Source organism: Anser anser (genome assembly GCF_964211835.1).
Source record: "Anser anser genome assembly, chromosome: 19".
Lineage (NCBI taxonomy): Eukaryota > Metazoa > Chordata > Aves > Anseriformes > Anatidae > Anser > Anser anser.
Window position 1 is genome coordinate 3,090,209 of NC_139740.1, and position 21,125 is coordinate 3,111,333.

At 46.0% G+C, this 21,125-nt stretch overlaps 2 protein-coding genes across 5 annotated transcripts; both read right to left on the bottom strand.

Annotated features, from left to right (window-relative positions):
* Window positions 1–283: 283 nt before the first annotated feature.
* SCO1 (synthesis of cytochrome C oxidase 1) lies at window positions 284–11,955 on the bottom strand. 2 transcript variants are annotated; one of them, XM_083805748.1, is made up of 8 exons: window positions 11,636–11,955; window positions 10,660–11,463; window positions 10,421–10,511; window positions 6,366–6,563; window positions 5,325–5,417; window positions 5,094–5,209; window positions 2,692–2,842; window positions 1,082–1,220 (listed from the first exon to the last, which is right to left on the bottom strand). In XM_083805748.1, the coding sequence occupies exons 1-7, from the start codon at window positions 11,771–11,773 to the stop codon at window positions 2,720–2,722; spliced, it is 1,563 nt and encodes a 520-aa protein (XP_083661874.1). In that variant the 5' UTR covers window positions 11,774–11,955; the 3' UTR covers window positions 1,082–1,220; window positions 2,692–2,719. The 2 variants fall into 2 exon arrangements, with proteins under 2 accessions (XP_083661873.1, XP_083661874.1); XM_083805747.1 differs by lacking the exon at window positions 2,692–2,842 and having other exon boundaries at window positions 284–1,220; window positions 11,636–11,949.
* A 1,876-nt stretch (window positions 11,956–13,831) lies between these two features.
* TMEM220 (transmembrane protein 220) lies at window positions 13,832–19,636 on the bottom strand. 3 transcript variants are annotated; one of them, XM_083805749.1, is made up of 6 exons: window positions 19,447–19,609; window positions 19,241–19,270; window positions 18,285–18,345; window positions 16,192–16,315; window positions 15,321–15,380; window positions 13,832–14,544 (listed from the first exon to the last, which is right to left on the bottom strand). In XM_083805749.1, exons 1-6 carry the CDS (start codon window positions 19,531–19,533, stop codon window positions 14,412–14,414), a joined length of 495 nt encoding a protein of 164 aa, XP_083661875.1. In that variant the 5' UTR covers window positions 19,534–19,609; the 3' UTR covers window positions 13,832–14,411. The 3 variants fall into 3 exon arrangements, with proteins under 3 accessions (XP_083661875.1, XP_083661876.1, XP_083661877.1); XM_083805751.1 differs by lacking the exon at window positions 13,832–14,544 and adding an exon at window positions 14,551–14,950 and having other exon boundaries at window positions 19,447–19,636; XM_083805750.1 differs by lacking the exon at window positions 19,241–19,270 and having other exon boundaries at window positions 19,447–19,604.
* Between the last annotated feature and the right edge of the window lie 1,489 nt (window positions 19,637–21,125).

Below are 21,125 nucleotides of genomic sequence, written 5' to 3' on the forward strand. Positions count from 1 at the left end.
AAAACACATTAAGTATATGAGGTCTGACCAGCATTCAGAAGTCTGATTTGACTGATAATGGATTATCATTAAACCACGGAAAAAGAAAAGAAAACAGATGCCTCACAATCACTCTGGAAATGAGACCCTTTTTTGCATAAACCCCTCTAGCACTAAAAAAGAGGTGATACAGGCTGGGTTCTCTTCTAATGTTGTCCCTGTGTGCAGAAGAATACCAGACACACACTACAGTCACTCTTTCCTCTACTGGAAGGTGATTCCTGCAAAGCTTAGAACACGATAATTCTATAAAGCAATCTTTATTTTCAAATGATGCACTGCATAAAATTTACCTGATTCATGGTCCTATGGATGGATACAGATGCCCATCATCCTCCTCACTTCATTATTCAACAAAACGCAATCAGGCTGACTATGCATAAAATTATTTAGATCACGAGAAAAATCTATTTGCAACCCATTATTCATTTCCATAGAAGTTATCAGTGTTTGCTTGGAGAAAACACCAAGAAAAAAAAATCATTTCATTTCTGCATTCAAATGAGGAAGATAGGGCACATTACAAGGCTGATCCCATACATGGAAGCTGCTGATGCTTTCAACGCTCTTCATCTTCTCAGCCTGTATAAAGGACTCTCTCTTTACAATATTGTGTCTCTCCCAGAAAACAAAACATTGCAGGAAAAAAGGCAAAGGTCCTCTGGGGTTGCAATGACCCACACGGCTTTTCATCAAGTAACCATCCTTTGCTGATGTCTGGCCAAGAGATACCAACTAATTCTACAAGCGATACAGGTGTTCTTCAGAAATGAAATGCTTTCTCTTTTGCTCCCAAGATTGTTTCCAAGAAGTCCTGAATTTCATTCTGTAGCCCAGATCTCCCTGCAAATAATATCCATGGGGGAGGCTGTATATGGATTTTTGATAATGATATTTTGCAGGAGTGCTGTTGCCTTTCTTATTTGGAAGAAAGGAGGCATGTGGTAAGAGAACATTACACTTGTATACTTCTGAGTGAACACTGAGTACGATGCCCAATTCAAGCCAAATCTACAGCTGATGTCACCATCAATCTTTGAAAACTTTGTGTTTTACGATCTGTATTTTCTCATGTGTGCAGCAATAGAAGCAGAAATCTCAGCGCTCCTCTTATTCTGTCCATAATAGTCCACAAAGTCACCATCTGGCCCAAGGAGATACATTATTATTGTGTGATCCACCTGCAAGAAAGCACATCGCTGTTTAGTAAAAAAAGATCCTGCACATCTCTCAAAGTCAGCAGTAACAGTACCCCATTCAGCCTTTCAATTAGCTGTCTGACAAGACTTCTTGCCAGCAACCTAAAGTAAGATAAAGAAAACCTTAGCATCACTTTGGTCACCATTTATTGTTCTACATAACAAAATAAATGGAGAAAACTATTTACATACTCAGGATGCATGAAAGAATACTGTATACAGGAAAATCTTCCCAAAGCTGCAGGCACCCTTCTTTCAGCACAGACAGGGCTAGGGAAAACATGAGGAAGGTTCAGTCTAGTGGTCTTTCCCCCTCACTTTTCCCAGTTTTCTTCTACTTCTCCTAATGCTCCACAACCCCCACAATTCAGGCTTCCTACTGCTTGTATCATGTAAATCCAGTATAAATGGAGATGCTTCATTCAAGCAAGTTCACTGTCTGTGCAAACAAAAGGACTGAGAGCATCACCAGGATACAGCAGTTACACACAGTGGAGATGATACACAGATAAATACCATGAGCTGGTAGGGGGCTCCCTCTACTGTCTCCATGTGATGGTAACTGCAAACATCACAAGGAGTCTGAGCAGAGATAGCGGGAAAGAATTTGAAATAGCTCCCCCCCCCGATTTAAAAGTAACTGTTGTTTGAATGCTTGAGGTATTCCAATTGGATTTATATAAAAAGCAATTCCATTTTAAGTACCTTAACTACACCACCGAATATATGGTCTACACCTATGACAGCATCTTTATGAGTAAAGACAATATACTGAAAACAGAGGCCATGAATCTGTGATTGCACCAGTGAGTACATAATATATGAGATATACTCACTATATACTCACATGAGTATATCTCACTATATAAGAGATATACTCACGTACTAAGGGCATGTCTGTGTTTGAAATCAAGAAATACTGTGGGTATTTCCAGCATAAGAAGCTAAAAGGACACGTTAAATTTGATAGCGTTTCTGTCATCAAAGTAATGGTTCTTAAAGTTCTATTGACATGTTTAATTGAAATATATTGCTTTAGAGTATCAAATATTCAAGATACAATCAAGTACCAGGACCTTTTAAAAAGGATCTGAATCATAATTCAGATCCTATAGCCCTTCAACTGGAAACTAACAAAAAAAAAATACAGGTAGCCTGCTCAGAGCATCTGAACTCCCTGGCCTTTGGAAGATTAAGTACAGTCAGGAGGGCATGCTGTTCATGTGCGAGAGATCACTATTTTTCCAAGCTGTGCCTGAAGTCTGCCCCATTACCACTGTATGGATGCACATAAGGTCATCATCTGATTTTAGATGCAATCTTCTAAACAACTGAATAAAGAATAAAATTAGATACTCTGGCACTAAAACTTAGAAAATTGAAATTATTACATAGGAACTAGTAATATTCAAATAATACTTGAACAATGCAAATAGATATTTAGAAAACATACTTCTTAAATATTCATCTCAATGTTCTTCTCAAGTCAAAACAAGCAGAGAATAATTGGCTGCACTGGACCTCTTCCCCACCTCCCAGCAGCATGCAGAGGACACAGCACTCGCTCCTACATCAGTCTTAGTCACTGACTGGCAAGACCAGTCCTTGCAAGACAGAATGTAGAAAAAAATCCATCTTTAATGAAAGGAATTAGAGTAATAATTACCTGGATAAGTCACAGGTAGACACAAAAACAGACTCAAGTTCTCCCTCCCAGATCTTCTATTACTGTTACCCTCTTTCCAGTTTGTTTCAGAGAGACCTGTATCCTCTGGCCTTCCTGCACTGAATACAGCGAGCTCACTGCCTATCAAAAGCAGAAGCCTGTGACAAAACCTGCAGAGACACGCGCATACCATTCCTCTGTGGCACCACACCCAACCCAAGCTCTTAGGCTGCTCTCCTGCTCCCGATTCATGGGCCTTTCTTCCTCAATGTCCTCTTCTGCTATTCGCACACTCACAAGGCTCCCAGGTACTTAGCACAACCACAGCACAGCATAGCATAGCTCTGTTCCCTCTGGACCATGAAAACTTCTTCATAATTTGTTATATCTCTAGTCACATTCTCCTCTTTTGTTTCACCCTCCAGCTTCCCTTGAAGCTGCTCTCATCTAACAATTATTTTCTTCAGTGAGATTCCTGTACTTCCCCACTATGATCATGCTGAAGACCAGGTGTGGTTTGTGAGAATTTATGTGTGTTTTAATTCATAAACAGCAGCCCTCCTTCAGCTTTTGTGGCTTCTTCCCAACTTTTCACGGATTCTATTTACTCATTTAATGTCAGATTCTACAGATTCTTTCCCTCTTCTGAGTCCACATCCTTTGCCAATCCTTCTCCTATAACGCATTCTTGTATCCCCATCAACCATGTTTTATAAGTCTGTTTTAGGCAGTATCTTCAGACAGACAGTAGATCGATTAAAATTGGTGTTAAATTTCCCCACTGAGTTCGTCCTTCCATACAAATATAGTATCTTAAGACACAGACTTCTGCAGCTTCTGAGCTGCCCATAAGTGAAAGCCAGTCCTTAATGTCCCACTTCGCACCCTTTTTAGTAACCCAGATCAGTGCCTGTTACCACTGTGACTCTCTTTACTGAGATCATGTGTTGCTTTTACTTGTTCTTTCTATGTATCAATTTTTTGTTCCACCAGTTTTTTTGTCCACATGCATAATTTATTTGCTGCAGTCAGGTAGTTTTAAACCAGAGTAAGAATAGGATTACTGGATCAGACCCAAAACAATCTGCCTTAGCATTCTACCTCAAATAGTGGCAAAAAATGGTTGTTTTAAAGAAGAGTATAAAACCAGCACAAGCCCAAAAAAATTGCTATTTCCCCATATTATCTGCCAGTTTCCAAACATTTTTAGCTCACAAGCCTCCTCAGCGAAGCATAAATTACATCCATTTCATATTTTTTTTTCCAAAGAATAATCAAGTCTCCTTGTGGGCTCATCTAAACTTCTACCAGTTGCATCTGCGGCAAGGGATTCCACTTCTCACCAGCTCATTTCAACAAAAAACATCACCTTTCCTTTAGAATCTGTTTTTTGTTTTCTCTGATGCCCTTCAGTTCTTGTAAAGAAGAAAACATGATCATGTAATATGAATCCTCACCTGTCACATCACTTGAACCTACTTCACTCTTCCAGTCTGCTCAGGATGTGGCAAGTGCGGAAGGCCTTGGCAGTAGCTCAGAGCCCCTATAACCAGTCCCATTCACTTCCAAAAAGTAAGATTTTGGCTACCCAGTTTAGTCTTACATAAACCTCAGTTTCCCTTTTCCCACTATCACTCTATGTAATTTACTCCCACTTACTTTAGCATTAACATGCTTTCTCTTCCAGGTCATTTGACACAGGAGGAAGATACCCACATTATCTGCAGGCAGACTTTGCATCATCCAAGTGTCATGCCAGGAAAACCCTGCTTCTTGGTCTCAGTTTGGCAGGGAGTAAGTTGTTACTCACTTTCCTCTCATTTCTTCCTCTTCCTATTGCCATAATTCCCCAGTTCCATTTTCACTTTGGAGCACCCGGGAAAACAGCCAGACAAAAATGTTACATGATGAAAAAAAGGTTCAATTCATCACAAGGCTTGGTAGCTTGTATGGTATTCTGCATGAAGAAATTGGACCATGCGCTTTTAGAACTATATTTCAGTGAGGTTCTACGTTTGTAAAGAGGGAGCCTCAATTCTGACTGAGACCTCTAAAACTCAACACACAGGTGCAACAGGCCTCTGTCACAGAGGGCTTCAGCAAGACTACAACAGCTGTCTTTTGTTTAAAATCTTTATCCTGTTCTTAACCAAAGTCGTTCATTAGGTAAACACCCTATATTTACTCACTATGTAATCGTTGTCTTCATCTTTGGGACCTTCACTGTAATACACACGGTAAGCTTTGGCCACTTGGTCAATTTGTGCTTTGCTACCAGTCAATCCAATCAGCTTCGAAGAAAATTCTACAGAGAAAGAAGGTGTTTAGAAACTTCATAGAAAAGAATCCTATGAGGATCTTCCTTTTCAGTACTCTTTATTACATGTTATAAGACATCAATGTAGGAAAAAAAATGGTACCTCTAACATATCTGGCAATGGCTTCTTCATTGTCCCTCTCAGGATCAATGGTGATGAAGAGTGGGGTCAGATTAGGCAAAGATGGAATTCTATCTGTAATCAGAAACATTAACAATTACAATTTTTCTTAGCAAGCTAAAAGTCGTTTTCTTTTCTCCCTTCAAACAAGGTCACAGGCAAGTTATCATAACATCCACCCAAGTCCACCCTAAGTGGCAAAGTAAAAAGGCCATTTTGTGTACCTTAATTTATATAATACAAACTCTGAAAGAAACAAATGCCATGAAAACCAACACTCTCTGCTTATGCTGGGTGCAGCTACACTTCCAGCTCTCCTAGCTGGACAGTGTGCCCTGCTTAGGACAAATGACAAATTGGCTCTGATGAAGGAAATGCCAGTGCAAAGTAGAGAGATGAAGGCTCAATGGTTGAAAGCACACCTCTGATGATGGAACGAGAGGCCAGATGAAGACACGATTCAGGATCTTTCCCTCACGTTCCACTCATACCTTCTATATTTTCTACATTTTAGTCAACCCTGCCACCTGCTTGGTTCCTACTATCCCCTACTATCCCCGTTGTGCAACTCTTCAGAGAGCGTAGGCTGAAAAAACATCTCTTCTACATACCCTTCCCCCAACCTCTGTTTCACAGTGCAGTCATTTTCAGAAAAGACTCTCTGAAAGATTTGTTATCAGAATTAATAAAATAGAGGAAAAAAGTGCCTAATATACCCCACAACCTCTTGGCAAAAATGCAGTCTACAATGGCACTGTAACCTCCTCCACTGTAGCCTGCCACTGTCATATTTTATTACATAGAAATTCTCTGTTCCAGAAAGGTCAGTGCTGTCATGCCCTAAACATCAGATCCTAGTGGCTGGAAGATTGATTTATATATCATTGAGCAATTAATTCAACTACTGAATATTAATTAGCATTTTGTAAAGAAGATCATCACTTATTACCACATGCAACATTTTACCACAATAAACCTTAGCCTCCTATAAAAAAGATGGCTCTGTGAACTGAATTCCCATACCAATTTCATCTACCACTTCAATCATTTTCTCAAGTTCATCAGGGCAGATGTCAGGGCAGTGTGTGAAGCCAAAGTAGATCAGCACCCACTGGCCAAGGTAGTCCTTGTTGGTCTTGGGCTGTCCCTCATGGTTTACAAGTGAGAAGGGCCCTCCCAGCAGCGGTTTCCCAATGCCTCGGTTTCGTTCTTTCTCCAGCTCTACAGGAAAAAACAAGAGATCATGAACTTCCAGGCCACAATCCCTGTCCCCACCCACAGGAGAGTCTGTGACGCCATCAGGGGTCGGGTGAGAAGTCTGTGTACAAGTCCAACACAGACAAGACTTCCAAGCAGTGTGTCTGATTTTAGACAATGTCCTGTACCAAATTTAGCCAGAGATAACTTCATTTGAAATGTAATAATCTCTAATCTCATAAAATCATCATCTGATTGTCATATTATCATCAAAGGTACATGAGATGGACAGGTACGTGGCCCGAGTTGGTATGAAATCAAAAAACTGTCATCCTTCACAAATTGAATATATCCTAAAAGTTGTACTATCTCTGAGTTTCAATGAACATGAAAAAAAACGTGAAAATAAAAACATAAGCAGTTACTGCAGAATAGGGAAACACACGCAGAAGTCATGGACTTAAAAACCAAGGTGTCTAAGAAACCCCACCTCCCCATCTGTGCCTATGACAACAGACAAGTTTCTCCTCTCCCCTTTGTGGTTTTATGTATAATGTATCTACTCTCAGTAGGGTGTAAGTAAATGTAAATAGTAATAGCAAAAGCATATATAAGAGTTTTTAAATACTTAGTCTTTAATTTTTATTTTCTATTTTAAAATATTTCAGTTTTTTCTCATTTTGGCTGAGAGGCTGGTGCCATGCCCAAGGTTTTGGGTTCTATGACCACGGAAGTGCTTTTGAGGGATCGGGCATGCTGACACCGGATGGGGCACAGCTGTCCAGAAGGGGCAAGAGAGTTCTGGGCAGTAAGCTGGCTGGGCATATCAGGAGGGCTTTAAACTAGATGTGGTGGGGGAAGGGGATGCAGCTCTGAGTGAAGAAAGCATATGTGAGAACACCATCACTCTAAGTAACGGCAGGGAAATACTTGTGAATTGTCCCAATGCAATCAGGGAGGGCTCTAGAAACGCAATACGACTGATTGCCCAGCTGAAATGCCTCTACACCAATGTACGCGGCATGGGAAACAAGCGAGAGGGATTGGAAACCATGGTGCAATTAGACAAATATGACCTGATTGCTATCACCAAAACATGGTGGGATGGATCACATCATTGGAACATTTGAACACAGGGCTACAAACTCTTCAGAAGGGATAGACAGAGAAGGAAGGGAGGGGGTGTTGCCCTCTACACTAGGGAAGGAATTGATTGGGAAGAGTTGCCTTTGAGAAACAGCCACGGACAGGTTGAGAGCTTATGGGTGAGAGTTAAGGACCACACCAATAAAGGACAGCTTGTGGCTGGGGTCTACCACAGGCCGCCTGATCAACGGGAGCCTGTGGATGAGGCATTCTTGCTGCAACTACAAGAAGCATCGCACTCGCACGCTCTCATCGTGATGGGGGACTTCAACCACCTGGATGTCTGCTGGGAAAACTACACAGCAGGCTGTGAGCAATCCAGAAGATTCCTAGAGTACACTGAGGATAACTTCCAGGTCCAGGTACTAGACAAACCAACCAGAGGAGAAGCGTTACTTTACCTGGTGCTCACCAACATGGAAGAGCTCATTAAAGAGGTCAAGACTGGAGGCAGTCTGGGCCGCAGTGACCACACCCTGGTTGAGTTTGCGATCTCGAGGAATATGGGCCTGGCAAAGAGCAAAGTCAGGGCCCTGAACTTCCGAAGAGCAAACTTCAAGCTATTTAAAGACCTAGTAGCTGAGATCCCCTGGAACACTGTCCTTAGGGACAAAGGAGCTGAGCAGAGCTGGAGACTCTTTAAGGATGTTTTCCTTAGAGCACAAGAATTCTCCATCCCCCTGCATAAAAAAGCAGGCAGGGAGGGCAGACAACCGGGATGGTTGAGCAAGGACCTGTTGGTCAAACTGAGGTGCAAGAAGGAAATGCACAGGCAGTGGAAGCAGGGACATGTGGCCTGGGAACAGTACAGGGATGCAGTCCGGATGTGCAGGGATGGGATCAGGAAAGCCAAGGCACAGATGGAACAGAGCTTGGCAAGGGATGCAGAGAATAACAGGAAGGGATTCTATAGGTACATTGCTCAGAAAAAGTAAGGCCAAGGAGAGTGTACCCCCTCTGATGGATGAGAAGGGTGAACTGGCAATGACAGACATGGAGAAGGCTGAGGTACTCAACAACTTCTTTGCCTCAGTCTTCACTGATAGTCAGGCTTCCCATGTCGTTCATTTTCCTGAACCCATAGATGGAGGCTGGGGGAGCAAAGTCCCACCCACTGTAAGTGAAGAGCAGGTTGGAGACCACCTATTTGAAAAGTCCTGGCAGTCAGATGAAGTCCCTGGTCACTAGAAAAAGAGAAACATCACTCTCTTTTTTTAAAAAGGGCAGAAAGGAGGACCTGAGGAACTACAGACCGGTGAGGCTCACCTCTGCCTGGCAAGATCATGGAAAAAATTCTCCTGGAAGCGGTGCTGAGGCATATGTAAGACAAAGAGGTGGTCTGAGACAGCCAGCAGGGCTTCACCAAGGGTAAATGTGCCTGACCAATCTGGTGGGTTTCTACGATGGAGTGACTGCATCAGTTGACAAAGGAAGACCAATCAATGTGATCTACCTGGACTTCTGCAAGGCCTCTCACACGGTCCCTCATGACATCCTGGTCTCCAAATTGCAGAGAGATGGATTTGAAAGGTGGACAATTCAGTGGATAAGGAGTTGGCTTGAAGGTCGCACCCAGAGAATGGTGGTCAATGGCTCTATGCCCAGGTGGAGGCCAGTGACGAGTGGTGTCCCTCAGGGGCCTGTCCTGGGACCGGTACTGTTTAATATCTTCATCAATGACATAGACAGTGGGATCGAGTGCACTCAGCAAATTTGGAGATGACACCAAGCTGAGTGGTGCAGCTGATACAACAGAAGGAAGGAATGCCATCCAAAGGGACCTGGACAGGCCAGAGAAGTGGGCCCACATGAAACTAATGAGGTTCAACAAGTCCAAGTTCAAGGAGCTGCACGTGGGTCAGGGCAATCCCAGGCATGAGCACAGACTGGGAGAAGAACTCACTGAGTGGCCCTGCAGAGAAGGACTTGGGGGTTCTGGTGGATGAAAGGCTTGACACGAGCTGGCAGTGCACGCTTGCAGCCCAGAAGGCCAACTGCATCCCGGGCTGCATCAACAGAGGGGTGGGCAGCAGGGGAGGGAATTGTCCCCCTCTGCTCTGCCCTGGTGAGGCCCCACTTGGAGTCCTGCGTCCAGGTCTGGGGCCTCCAGCACAAGAAGGATGTGGGGCTGTTAGAGCGGGTCCAGAGGAGGGTGACAAAGGTGATCAAGGGGCTGGAGCACTTCTATGAAGAAAGGCTGAGAGAGCTGGGGCTGTTCAGCCTGCAGAAGAGAAGGCTCTGGGGTAACCTCATCACAACTTTCCAGTACTTGAAGGGGGCTTATAAAAAAGATGTTTGCTCAACCAGATATTGACATGACGAGGGGAAATGGTTTTAAACTAAAAGAGGGGAGATTTAGATCAAAGGTTAGGAGAAAATTCTTCGCTCAGAGGGTGGTGAGGCACTGGAACAGGTTGCCCAGAGAGGTTGTGGATGCCCCATCCCTGGAGGTGTTCAAGACGACACTGGATAAGGCCCTGAGCAACCTCATGGAGTCCCTGCCCATGGCAGGGGGGTTGGAACTAGCTGATCTTTGAGGTCCCTTCCAACGCAAACTGTCCTATGAGCCTATGGTATAGAAGTACTTCAGATTTAACTACAGCTGGATACTGCAATGAGTAAAATCAGTTGAATGCTTTTTTGCCCTAACAAGAAGCAATTTGGAAAAAGGCAAGAAACAGCAGGACACAACCGCCCACCCTGCGGGGACATCACCGGGCTGTGCAAACACTCACTCTCCTCCTTCGTTTTCTTCATCTTTTTCATAGCCACGAGCAGCCCTCCGCACACGATGAAGGTGGCCACCAGCGACCGCCAGGACACCAGCTACTGAAGAAAAAGCTTTTTAGTGCCTTGGCCCCGAGGCCCGGCGGGGGGAGCGCGGGGCAGAGGCCGGGAGAAGCGGGGCTGCGGGGGCCCTGCCGGGGAATCCTGCCCGCGCCCCCCGCCCGCCGGCCGCGGCGCCCCCACTCACCCTCCTCTGCGGGGCCGCCCGCTGGCCGCTCCCCGGCGGCAGGCGGGACAGGGAGCGGCTGCCGGGCACGGGCACGGGCAGGGGCAGGGGCACGGGCACGGGCAGAGCCCCGCGGGCCGGCAGCGGCACCGCCCGGCTGCTCCCCCAGGCCAGGGCCGCCAAACCGACGCCAGCCGGGAGGCGCCAGCGCCGCGAGAGCCGCCAGCAGCGCAGCGCCACCGCCATGCTGCCGCCCGCCCCGTCCCTCCCCTTCCCGCTCCCCTTCCGGCCCCGGCGGCCGCGATGGAGGCGGCGCCGCGCGTCTCCTTCGGGGTGGTGGCGGACATCCAGTACGCAGACGAGGAGGACGGCTGCGACTTCTGGGGGCGCCGGCGGCGGTACTACCGGCACAGCCTCCGCCTGCTGCGGGCCGCCGTGGAGGCGTGGGCAGCCGAGCAGCCGCCGCTCGCCTTCGTGCTGCAGCTGGGCGACTGCATCGACGGCGTCAACGCGCGGCGCGGCGCGGCCGAGGGCGCTCTGGAGCGGGTGCTGGCGGCGCTGCGGCGGCTGCCGGTGCCGGTGCACCACGCCTGGGGCAACCACGAGCTGTACAACTTCTGCCGGAACCGCCTGGCAAGCAGCGGCCTCAACAGCCGCCCCGCCGCCGCCCCCGCCGCCGGGCCGCCCGCCGGGCCGCCCGGGGACTGCCATGCCTACCACTTCAGCCCGGCCCCGCGCCTCCGCTTCGTCCTGCTCGACGGCTACGACCTGAGCGTGCTGGGCAGGGACCCGGCCAGCCCCCTCCACCGGGAGTCCTTGCGGCGCCTGAGGGAGAAGAACCCCAACGAGAACCTCAACAGCCCGGCAGGCAGGTCCCGCAGGTCCCGCCGGGCGCCTCACGCCGGGGCGGTGCTCGGGGGGCCGGCGCCTGTCCCCGGGCTCCTGCCGGGAGTGAGCCGGGCAGAGCTCTGGGCGTATGCAGGCCCTTTTCCCCTACCTGTCGTGCTGCTCTGAGGCTTTTTAGACGGGTTCGTGTCGTGTCGCGTGTCCTGCGGCGCCAGCACGGAAGGCACCTACCTGCTAGCGCGGGTGCTGCGGCCGCGTCGAGCGGAGGCCACCCCCGCCGCGACAGCATGCAGGGACACAAGTGGAAATGCTGTGCGGGCGATATGGCCAACCCCCACCCCAACAGTAACTGTTTTCCCTCGTCTGTCCAAGGAGGCTGCGGTTCTGATCTGAGATGTACAAAATGGAAGCTCTAAGAATAAACCATTTCTCATAAGTAGATTTACAGAAGTAGAAGTAAATAAGGAAGTTACAGTAGGTGTATGCACGTATGCCTAACGTTCTTGTTCATTGCAGGGCTCAAAGAACCTCAGTTTGTAGAGTTTAATGGAGGATTTAGCCAAACCCAGCTGGACTGGTTCGATGAAGTTCTCAAGTTCTCTGATGAAAACCAAGAAAAGGTTGTAGTTACGGGTACGTGGATACGGGGGATATAAGTAAAAAAAAAAGTTGTAAGTTAACTGAGGAAAACATATAGTACCATAGGTACGTATGTAACCTGTGAACTTGGAGAATAGCTACCCTGTCTCACACTCAGGTGAGCTTGCTGGGTACAGGTAGAAGTCTGAACTTCCCACCAATGAAAGCGGCTTGTCTGGAGGCAGAGTTTGGTATGTTAAACATACTCATTTAGACTGAGTAACAAACCAGAAGTGATCTTGCAGTATCACTTAGTATTGCTGAGAGGAGACTTAATATTCTGATATACATAAAGACAAAAATGAAAAATATTTGAAAGAAGTGAAATACTAGAGCTCTACAGATGCTCTGATTTTCCCTGGGCTATAAACCAAAGTGACTCTGTTGCTTTCATAGAGAATCCCAAAAGATGGAGGGGTCTGCACTGACAATTGTTATGTGCTTGAAGTAACTCTTCTTCTTTCCCTCTCATCTGCAGGTCATCTGCCCATTCATCCAGATGCTTCAGACAAAGTTTGTTTAGCCTGGAATTACGAAGATGCGCTTTCTGTCATACACTCTCATCAATGCGTCATCTGCTTTCTTGCAGGACACCTGCATGATGGTGGCTATTGTTTAGACTCACATGGTGTTCATCATCTGACTTTGGAGGGGATTATTGAAACTCCACCAGAAAGCAATGCCTTTGGAACTATTTATGTCTATGATGATAAAATGGTATTAAAGGGAAGGGGCAGAATTTCAGACAGAGTTATGTATTTCTAAAAATGGTAAGCATACATATACAAATTGTTCTTCAGGAAGTAGTCAGACTAAAAAGTATGGGATCCAGCATATTCTTTGCTTGTAGAAATATCTACACAGCTGATCCTTACAGCTTTAACTTATGTTTTTCTCTCAGATACAGAATTCTAAAAATTATACTTCTGTAAGAAACCGGACTTAGTTTCTTCTTGGAGAATAGAGAAGGCCAGTAACTGTGTCTGAAATAAATATACTTGAATGCAGAATGTTGACTTGAACCACCCAATCTTGAACAGATTGTTACTTACTGTGGAAAAAAAAAAACTCACTAGTTGGTTGGTGTTTTGGTGGTTTTTTTTTTCAATTCATATATATTATATATGTCAGATTTAAAGCATGCAAAATTGTACCTGCATAGAAGCGTTTACATTTTTGTATGTCTTGAGTCTAGTAGAAAAGTCCACCCTGTGGACTTAACATTGCTTCAAAAAGCTCAAGTAATTTTTAAAAAAGAAAAGCCCAAGAAAAATGGACACCATCTATGCTATGTCAGAACACAGCACAGGGAGGCCCAAGCTTAAAAATAAAAATAATATAAATTAAAGCAGGAAGACTATGGCATCAGGTAATGTTGCAGATACACCAGCTGGGATCTACGTGTGCCCAGCCATGTTAGCCTGCAGCAGTATCGACCTAAAAAGCCCTGACTTGGGATGACTTAAAGCATGGTGCTGTGCTGCATCTGAACCCATGCTGGCTCACACCCTGCCAGCTTGAGTGTCCAGCACAGTCACCTGTGCTTTCTTCTCCAGGATTAGTGATGATGGAGCATGGTTACTGTCTCTGAGTTGCTGCATGGGTTCTGCTTTCCAGGACAAGAAATTTTGCGAGTTGTGACAGTGACTATGTCTGCTGGTGGCAGTCAAGCATGCATCTCACAGAAAATAAAGAAGTTTTCACTGGATTTTCTTTAGAAAAATAGAATTTACTACTCTGTCAAAACAGTAATCACAATTAAAGATAATAAAAACATTGATTTAGATATATCGATTTTACACATAAGATTTTAGTGTAGGAACAGAAATACAGACTGCTTAATCTTTCAGAGAATCTCAGTGGACTATCCAGGTGGATACCTTGGAAGTTTTACAGCTGTAAAAAGTCATTTATTGAAACTAAGTGATTGGTATACTTTTCCTTTATGTTACTGAACAGTAGCTTTCCCAAGGTACAACATGGGAGGAGAGTGTGGACAAGGGATACCAGAATATTTTGAATAATTAACATTGGAACACACATTAGGTCAACAGTGCTTTGAAAACATGTGAAGAAGCAGGCTGAACAATAATTTCCATACAAAATTCTCCACTCGGATTTGACAGTGTTCTTCAATTTATTTCTGGTGCCTATTGACAAACACTAAGCTACACTGTTGGAAGCAACAAGGCAATCCTGGGTCCTATCAAACTGATACTAACCTTTCATTAAGAACCAAAAAGCAGCGGTACTAAGGTCAGAATGTTTATGTACATTTTCCCACCTGATTAAATCACAGTTTTACAGTGTGCTGGCCAAGATTCTCGCATCTCTTTGTTCACATAAATGTACAGCCATGAAACAAAGGGGAAGAGAGCGACCAAGACTGCAGCAGTCAGATGAATTCCACCCAATGGATTCCTACAATGAAGCAAATGCAATGGCGCTATTTAAAATCTGACTGCCACCACTCATGTTGCTGTGGTTGGCTAAAGACAGCAGAGAGCCTTTGGCTGCTGTAATGTAGCTTCTGTAGTTGCATCAGCAGAGTCCCACAGAGCCCTTCACTGGAGATGTACCATGTGCCAGCAGAAAGTTTTTCTGCCACTTTCTCAGGCTATATAAACCAGGTGAAAAAAAGCCCTCTGCCCAGAGCACAGTGTATATTTTGCCAGCACAAAGCACTGTTTGGAAGATTGAGATTTTTCATGCTCCCAGATAACAGGAATTACTTTAGTAAAACTGCTGTAGCACAGTTCTCCGAAGAGGCCTGCCTGCACTGGGAGGATGCAGCAGACCACGGTACACAAACCCTCACTGGAAAGTTCTGTAAATTGGGAGCAGAAATGGTTTTGCAGCTTTCATTAGCAGTTTCATTAGCTCATGTTCACTAGCCTGTTCCACAGAAAGAGCATGCTGTCCTTTTACAAAAACGGAATGTGTCTCCTGCCCACTATGGTAGAAGCAGCAGGAAAAAATGTTTTGTTAAGCTTTCTTTCCCACCCCCCCCACCCCATCCCCCTTCAGACTTCTACCTGTGCAGGATCCTACAGGCCACAACACCAACTACTGCTGTGCTCAGGATTAAGGTTTAGACAGTAATATGAAATAGAAAAACAAGCAGCCAAAATCACCTACATGTTTTCAAGAAGCTAGTCACTAAATATGAACATTCAAGTGGATTAAGAAAAACTTACTTTGCTGAACTGCGACAAAGACTCATCCATATTGTAATAATCACCAGACCAAATAACTCTCTAAAAAACAACAACAAAAAAATGAGATCAGAAAATAATGCAAACATCTGCTTGCTTGTGAAAAATACAACTTTCCTCCAAAAAAAAAATAGATGAAGTATGGGCTGTCTCCCTTTGGAGAAGTTCAATATATTTTACAAGGATTATAATTACACTAAGTCACTTTGTCTCTCAGCTCAAATCTACAAACACACATGATCCAGCTATACAGCTGCAGCAATTCCTGCTTCCACTTTTGTTCCACTGCTAAACTTACATTCTGTGGCACATTTCCCTCAATACAGAGTGAAGCAACATCCCAATATTCATCTGTAAACAGAAGCACTACCTGCTGCTGCTTCCCCTCTATACTGAGCAAGCACCCAGCAAACAACCAAATGATTATCCAGGTGCAAAATCCTCCCTCCCTCTCAACCCCCAGCAATTCAGAGGACTCAGCAGCCTGTGACAGATAAGCATGGATATGGTATCACCTCAAAGGTTTTTAACACTAAATCCTGTTTCTACAGCTCCAGTAGCAGAATGCAAAGCTATTTCACAGTACCAGTGCTGTGTCTTTGAAAGCCAGAACTGCCCCCGCAATTAAATCTTGCTACCTCAGTCAGGTAGGATTCAGGCATAATTAGGATTCACCTTTCAGTTCTTTTGTCCAACAAATTGCTGTTTTGTAACTCTGTGATCCTTTCTCCTTAGGTTGATTCCCCTGGACAGACACCATCATTGCAACAGCTCAGATGAGCTTATCGAAGGGACCCACCAGAAGGAGATGGCCTGGTGCACCGAATTCATGCAGGGAAAATTCACTACTTACCTGCCTTCCTCTTCATGCAAAATGTTTCCTTGAGTGTACACAAACAAAGAACAAGCCAAAGCAATGGTTCCAAAAATACAACCAGCAGAATGAAGGTCACAGAGACTTCTCCAAACCGCGTTTTCTGAGGAAAAAAAATAGGCTGGCAGGAACTGCAGTGTAGCATGAAGTGAACTGAAAAACAACCCTATGAACTGAAAAGCAACTGAGCTGCTAAAAAACAGATTCCTTACAACAAGCACATACATCTCAGGCAGGAAGACAGAATTAATACCAGCACCTTTATGACCAGGGAAACCTTCTAGAAAGTGCCGTTGGAATTGTATGCTAGTGGGCTTGGGTCTTGTTTTCCTAGGAATGCAACCTCTTGGCAGCAGTGCCTCAAAGAAAACAGTTTCTTAATCGCCCTAGCAAACGAAGCAGGCTCCAGCATTCAATATGCACAGAAGATGACAAGGCAGATTACAAATGGAAGTTTGCTTAAGCAAAAGGAATGTCCCTTCTCAAGTGCAAGCCATGTTCCTGGAGGATCCAAGGCTCCAGGGAGTGACTCCCAACCCTTAGCAGCGCCAGTGAGCTACCAGCACAATGCAGGGAGCTCCATCCTTCAGGTTCCCTGATAAGCCTCTGTCTAACCTTTCACCAGTGATCATGACGAACACTGACATCTCTGCCTGTGGGCTCAGGACTGATGTTTTAAAGACAGAAAAAGAGATGTGAAAAATCTGAATGGACCCACAGATTTTTCTGGTTTACCATGTTCATTCCCAAGAGCTCATTCATGGGAGAGAGATGAGCAAATGATACAGGCAGTGCTCCGTCTGATCCCAACAATGTCATCAGCAAACACCACAAAGTAAAAAGTAGCCTTTCCTAGTCACTGACCCCTCCAGGAAAGCGTTAAAGATGACGCGCTGCCAAAATTCAAGAACTTGGTATGACCTAACTTCATAACTGATCCTACAGTAAACTGAACTTACTGCATCTCTGCAGAGGCTGAATTGGAGTCTTCCATGGACATGAATGATAAATATCACTTGTTGAATTTACATAAATGTCAAATTACACAACAGTTGTGCTATTTTAATTTTTATTTCTTAGAGACCATGGTGCAAGTAACAAATTTGTAAGTTTAACTTGCAGATTCTCTTGGCCAGTCAAATGCCATTATGTTGAGGCTACACCTACCACACAAGTAAACCTCCTCCAAAATATTCAACATCACAGATGGGTTTTGGTTTTATGAATGCTGCTGCTTTGTGTGCCTAAGGTACCCAGAATGGTGAGACAGTGTAAGGGTGTGGTTTGTGACAACAACATGTACTCTTGAGGATTTTCCTTTCTGGTATAAGTATGGTTTTAGTTTATTCAGATTAAGTATTCACCCAGCTAAAACACAGTCACTTTGGGTATATCAAGAGTAGTCATTTAAAAATTATCTCCACTGGATTAAAACACACAAAAAAATGAATTTTCTGGAATCCTGGACCAAATCTGATCTGACCAATTCTTTCAACACATCATATGGTGTTAGCCCTCAGCGTGCAATGTTGGGAAGTCAGTCATAGCATAGACTGAATGTCCCCACCACTGCCCTTACGCTCTTTGGAGCAGCTGTATTACAGCTAATGCTTGATACTAAACAAGACCTTTAGCTCTTTCAAAGCATTGCGCTGAGCTTAATTTCTTTTATATGAGATAGATAAGCAAAAACACAGCTTTAGAACAGGGAAACCATGTTGATTAGACTATGTGCTAAGGTCAACATCAGAGACAGGTTCAGAACGTGCTCCCAGACTTGTGCTCCATGTGCTCCACTTATTCCATGACTGCTTAAACCAGGGTGCAGTGATAAGATCATCCCAGAAGCAGGCCTTTATGCAGGGCTCCTGCGTTTGCTTATAGCAAGTTCAACTACAAGTACTAAAGCAATGACCAGCTTTTGTAGAAGCAGGTACCACAGCTTTCTGCCCTCAAAAAAGGCAGTAGGACATGTTTGCATGCAGCCTGATCTTAATCTGTGACTCAATGAAAACAAACTTTCTGGAGGCAAAATTTGAGCAGAGATTCTGTTTTACACACCAATACTATACCTGTTACTGAAGGGCTAAGGCCAACAAGCAGTGTAAGGGCAGCCGGGACCAAGTAGACAACCTGTTAATGAAACACAAGTATACTCTACAGCAAAATTTACGAAGGTAAGGAAACAGAAGCAGTCACCCATACCAGTACTTCTTTTCCACAGCAGTTTGCCAGATGCACAGAACAGCCATACAACTCTGTCCCTTTGGCATGCCCTGGTACTGCTAGTGCTCTTCTGAGTGCAGCAGCAAGCCAGCGCTTCCTTACTCACCACCCAAAATCCTTGCACAGCACAGCTGTGAGACGGTCAGCTGAGCACCAGCCCCTGTGCCTGGGCTTCAGGCTCACCTGAGCTCTTACTGCCCAACCAGCTCGCTGCACCAGCCCTGAGCTGCAGTGTGGTCCCCAGGGAGAGCCCCTGTAAGAAACATCCCCCTGCACCGTGACCTCTGCCTGTGCTGGGTGGGAGCAGAAGCAGCCTCTGCTGCCACTTCCCAACCCCGCCACTACCAGCTGGGCTCACCTGGACAAGGGATGTACGGGGTGTGCATGGACATGGAGAGGACAGGTACGATCCCCACCCACCCAGCAGCTCCTGACATGTACAGAGAGACCCCCCGGGCCCCTGCAGCTCAAAGCCCTGCTCACACTGATCCAGGGCCACTGGTGGCTGTTCCCGTGCCTGAGAATGACGGGCGTGGGCAGAGAGATGTGAGTTTTCTTTAGGTCTCTTCTGAGACTCAAGGGTCCCTGCTGAGGTCAGTGGTGACAGACGGTGAGCTAAGGCAAGCACAGGTGATGATGGAGACCTGGTGGTGACAAGGTCAGGAGGCCTAGGGCCCAGGCAGGGAAGAACCAGAGGTTTGGTGCTCTGCACGCCGGGGGCTGAGCCTCAACCCCAAGCAGACAGCCCCGCAGAGCGCAGCACCTGCCTTCTGCCCTGCGCCACGCTCCAGCCCGTACTCACCACCCACAGCCCGGCGTCGGGGTCGTTCACCTGCAGCGAAGAAACGCACGCTGAGCCTCCGCAACCTCTGCGCGGGCTGGGCCGGGCTCGGCAGGCGGGACAGGGCGGGGAGCAGAGTGTGGGGGCCCCGGCCGGCCTCAGGTCGCACCAGCGCCCGGGCCCACCGCAGCCTAGGGCAGCCCCAGGCCCTCGGCCGCTGCCCTCACCTGCACGGCAGCCGCCAGCCCGAAGAAGGCGGCCATAAGCAGGTTGCAGAGCTGCCACAGCCGCCTCGCCGAGCTGCCGCCCGCCATGGCCGCAGCCAGCCTCCGCCTCCGCCTGCAGGGGGACGGCCGCTGAAGCCGCGCATTCGCCGCCGCGGGCCCGCCTGCCGGGCTGGCTGCGGCCGCCCTGAGGGGACGGCCAGAGGAGGGGCGCGGGGGCGCGCTCCGCTCGATAGAGTCAGATGATACACCAAAGGGCAGGGGGCGCAAATGGTTGGGCTTGGAAGGTTTTGACCTTCGTCCTCACCAGGAGGGTCGTGCAGCCTGCCCCAGGTCGCCAGACAGGCTGTGCGATCGCTGGCCTTGGAGATTTCTGAGGCTTGCTCACCCGGTCTGGTGTTGGTGATAATCCTGCTTCAAGTGACACGTTGGGCTAGAGATGTTCAGACATTCCTTCACACCGTCATGGCGATGTTTCTGCAAAACTCGTACATGGGAGAAAATTAGATCTTTGTCCCATGAAATAAACATGACAAACCTATACAGTAAGACTTATAAGTAGCTATGCAAAAGCATAAACCCTTCAAGAGGGGCCCTGTGGTCCCTGCCTGAGCTATGCTGTAGCAATGCCCATCTCCGGCTCAGCCACAGCCACGTCTGTGTTTGCCTACAGAGCCTACCGGGAAGAAAGATTCACATATGTTATATTAATCTTGGTGGCAGGTATCTGAAACAGGATATTTTTTTTTGTCTATTGTAGAAATAACTAAGCCTGCTGACAGCTGGCATCACAGAAGAGAAAGACGTCATTCCCAGTGAGCTTCTCACAGGCATCTTGTCTCTCCCAAAAGCCATGAACGGAGACAGCTCTGGGGATCACAGATTGGAAATTTGATGATCTTGAAGAACCACAGGCATAGGAGAGGATTAGCAAGTCAGGGATAAAAGGAGGCTTCTTTTTTTTTTTTTTATTTTCCCAGCCAGGAGACTGGGATTTAAATCACTATTTTTGTAACGACCCTATAGTCTAGGATTCATTTGATATTTAAGAAGACATCCAGTCTTTTTGTATTGTCTGGAGAACAAAAGGGATACTACTCAGAAAAAACAGTACTTCCTCATCATTTCCTGATCATTTATCACCCAAAGTGATAATTATTTACAAAATGAAAGGGGGTTCTTAAGAAATATGATATCTACTGTGTCCATCTACCAAAGCTGAGTATCTGCCAGATTATTTCTCCCACTGATTTCAGTAGCAGCATTCAGCCCCACACAGAATTAGTACTCACTGAACTGTTATGCGGAAGACACGTGAATACATTTGTGGAGGGGATTAATGCTCACCTCGTCCTGTTATTTGTAACCGAGTCTTTCCTTGAGCAGGTCATGAGAAATGAAATTACTGCGGAGAATGTCACAGAGAAGTAAGAGCCCTCTTTGTAAATGGCTGCCATTGTTACAGCTACACTGAGTAGGCTTTATGGCTCATAATAATTGTGTTATTCTGTATATTAAACAATTGCTGGTGGCTGCAAGCATAACAGTGGGCCATGTCCAATATAACTAAATCCCTCTAGATGTTTAAATTGATTCACACTGACATCCTGAAGCTCAGCAAAATTAAACTGCTCTCTACAGGTGCCCTTAAGAGTAAAACTTTCCTATTAAGCATTCTGGGA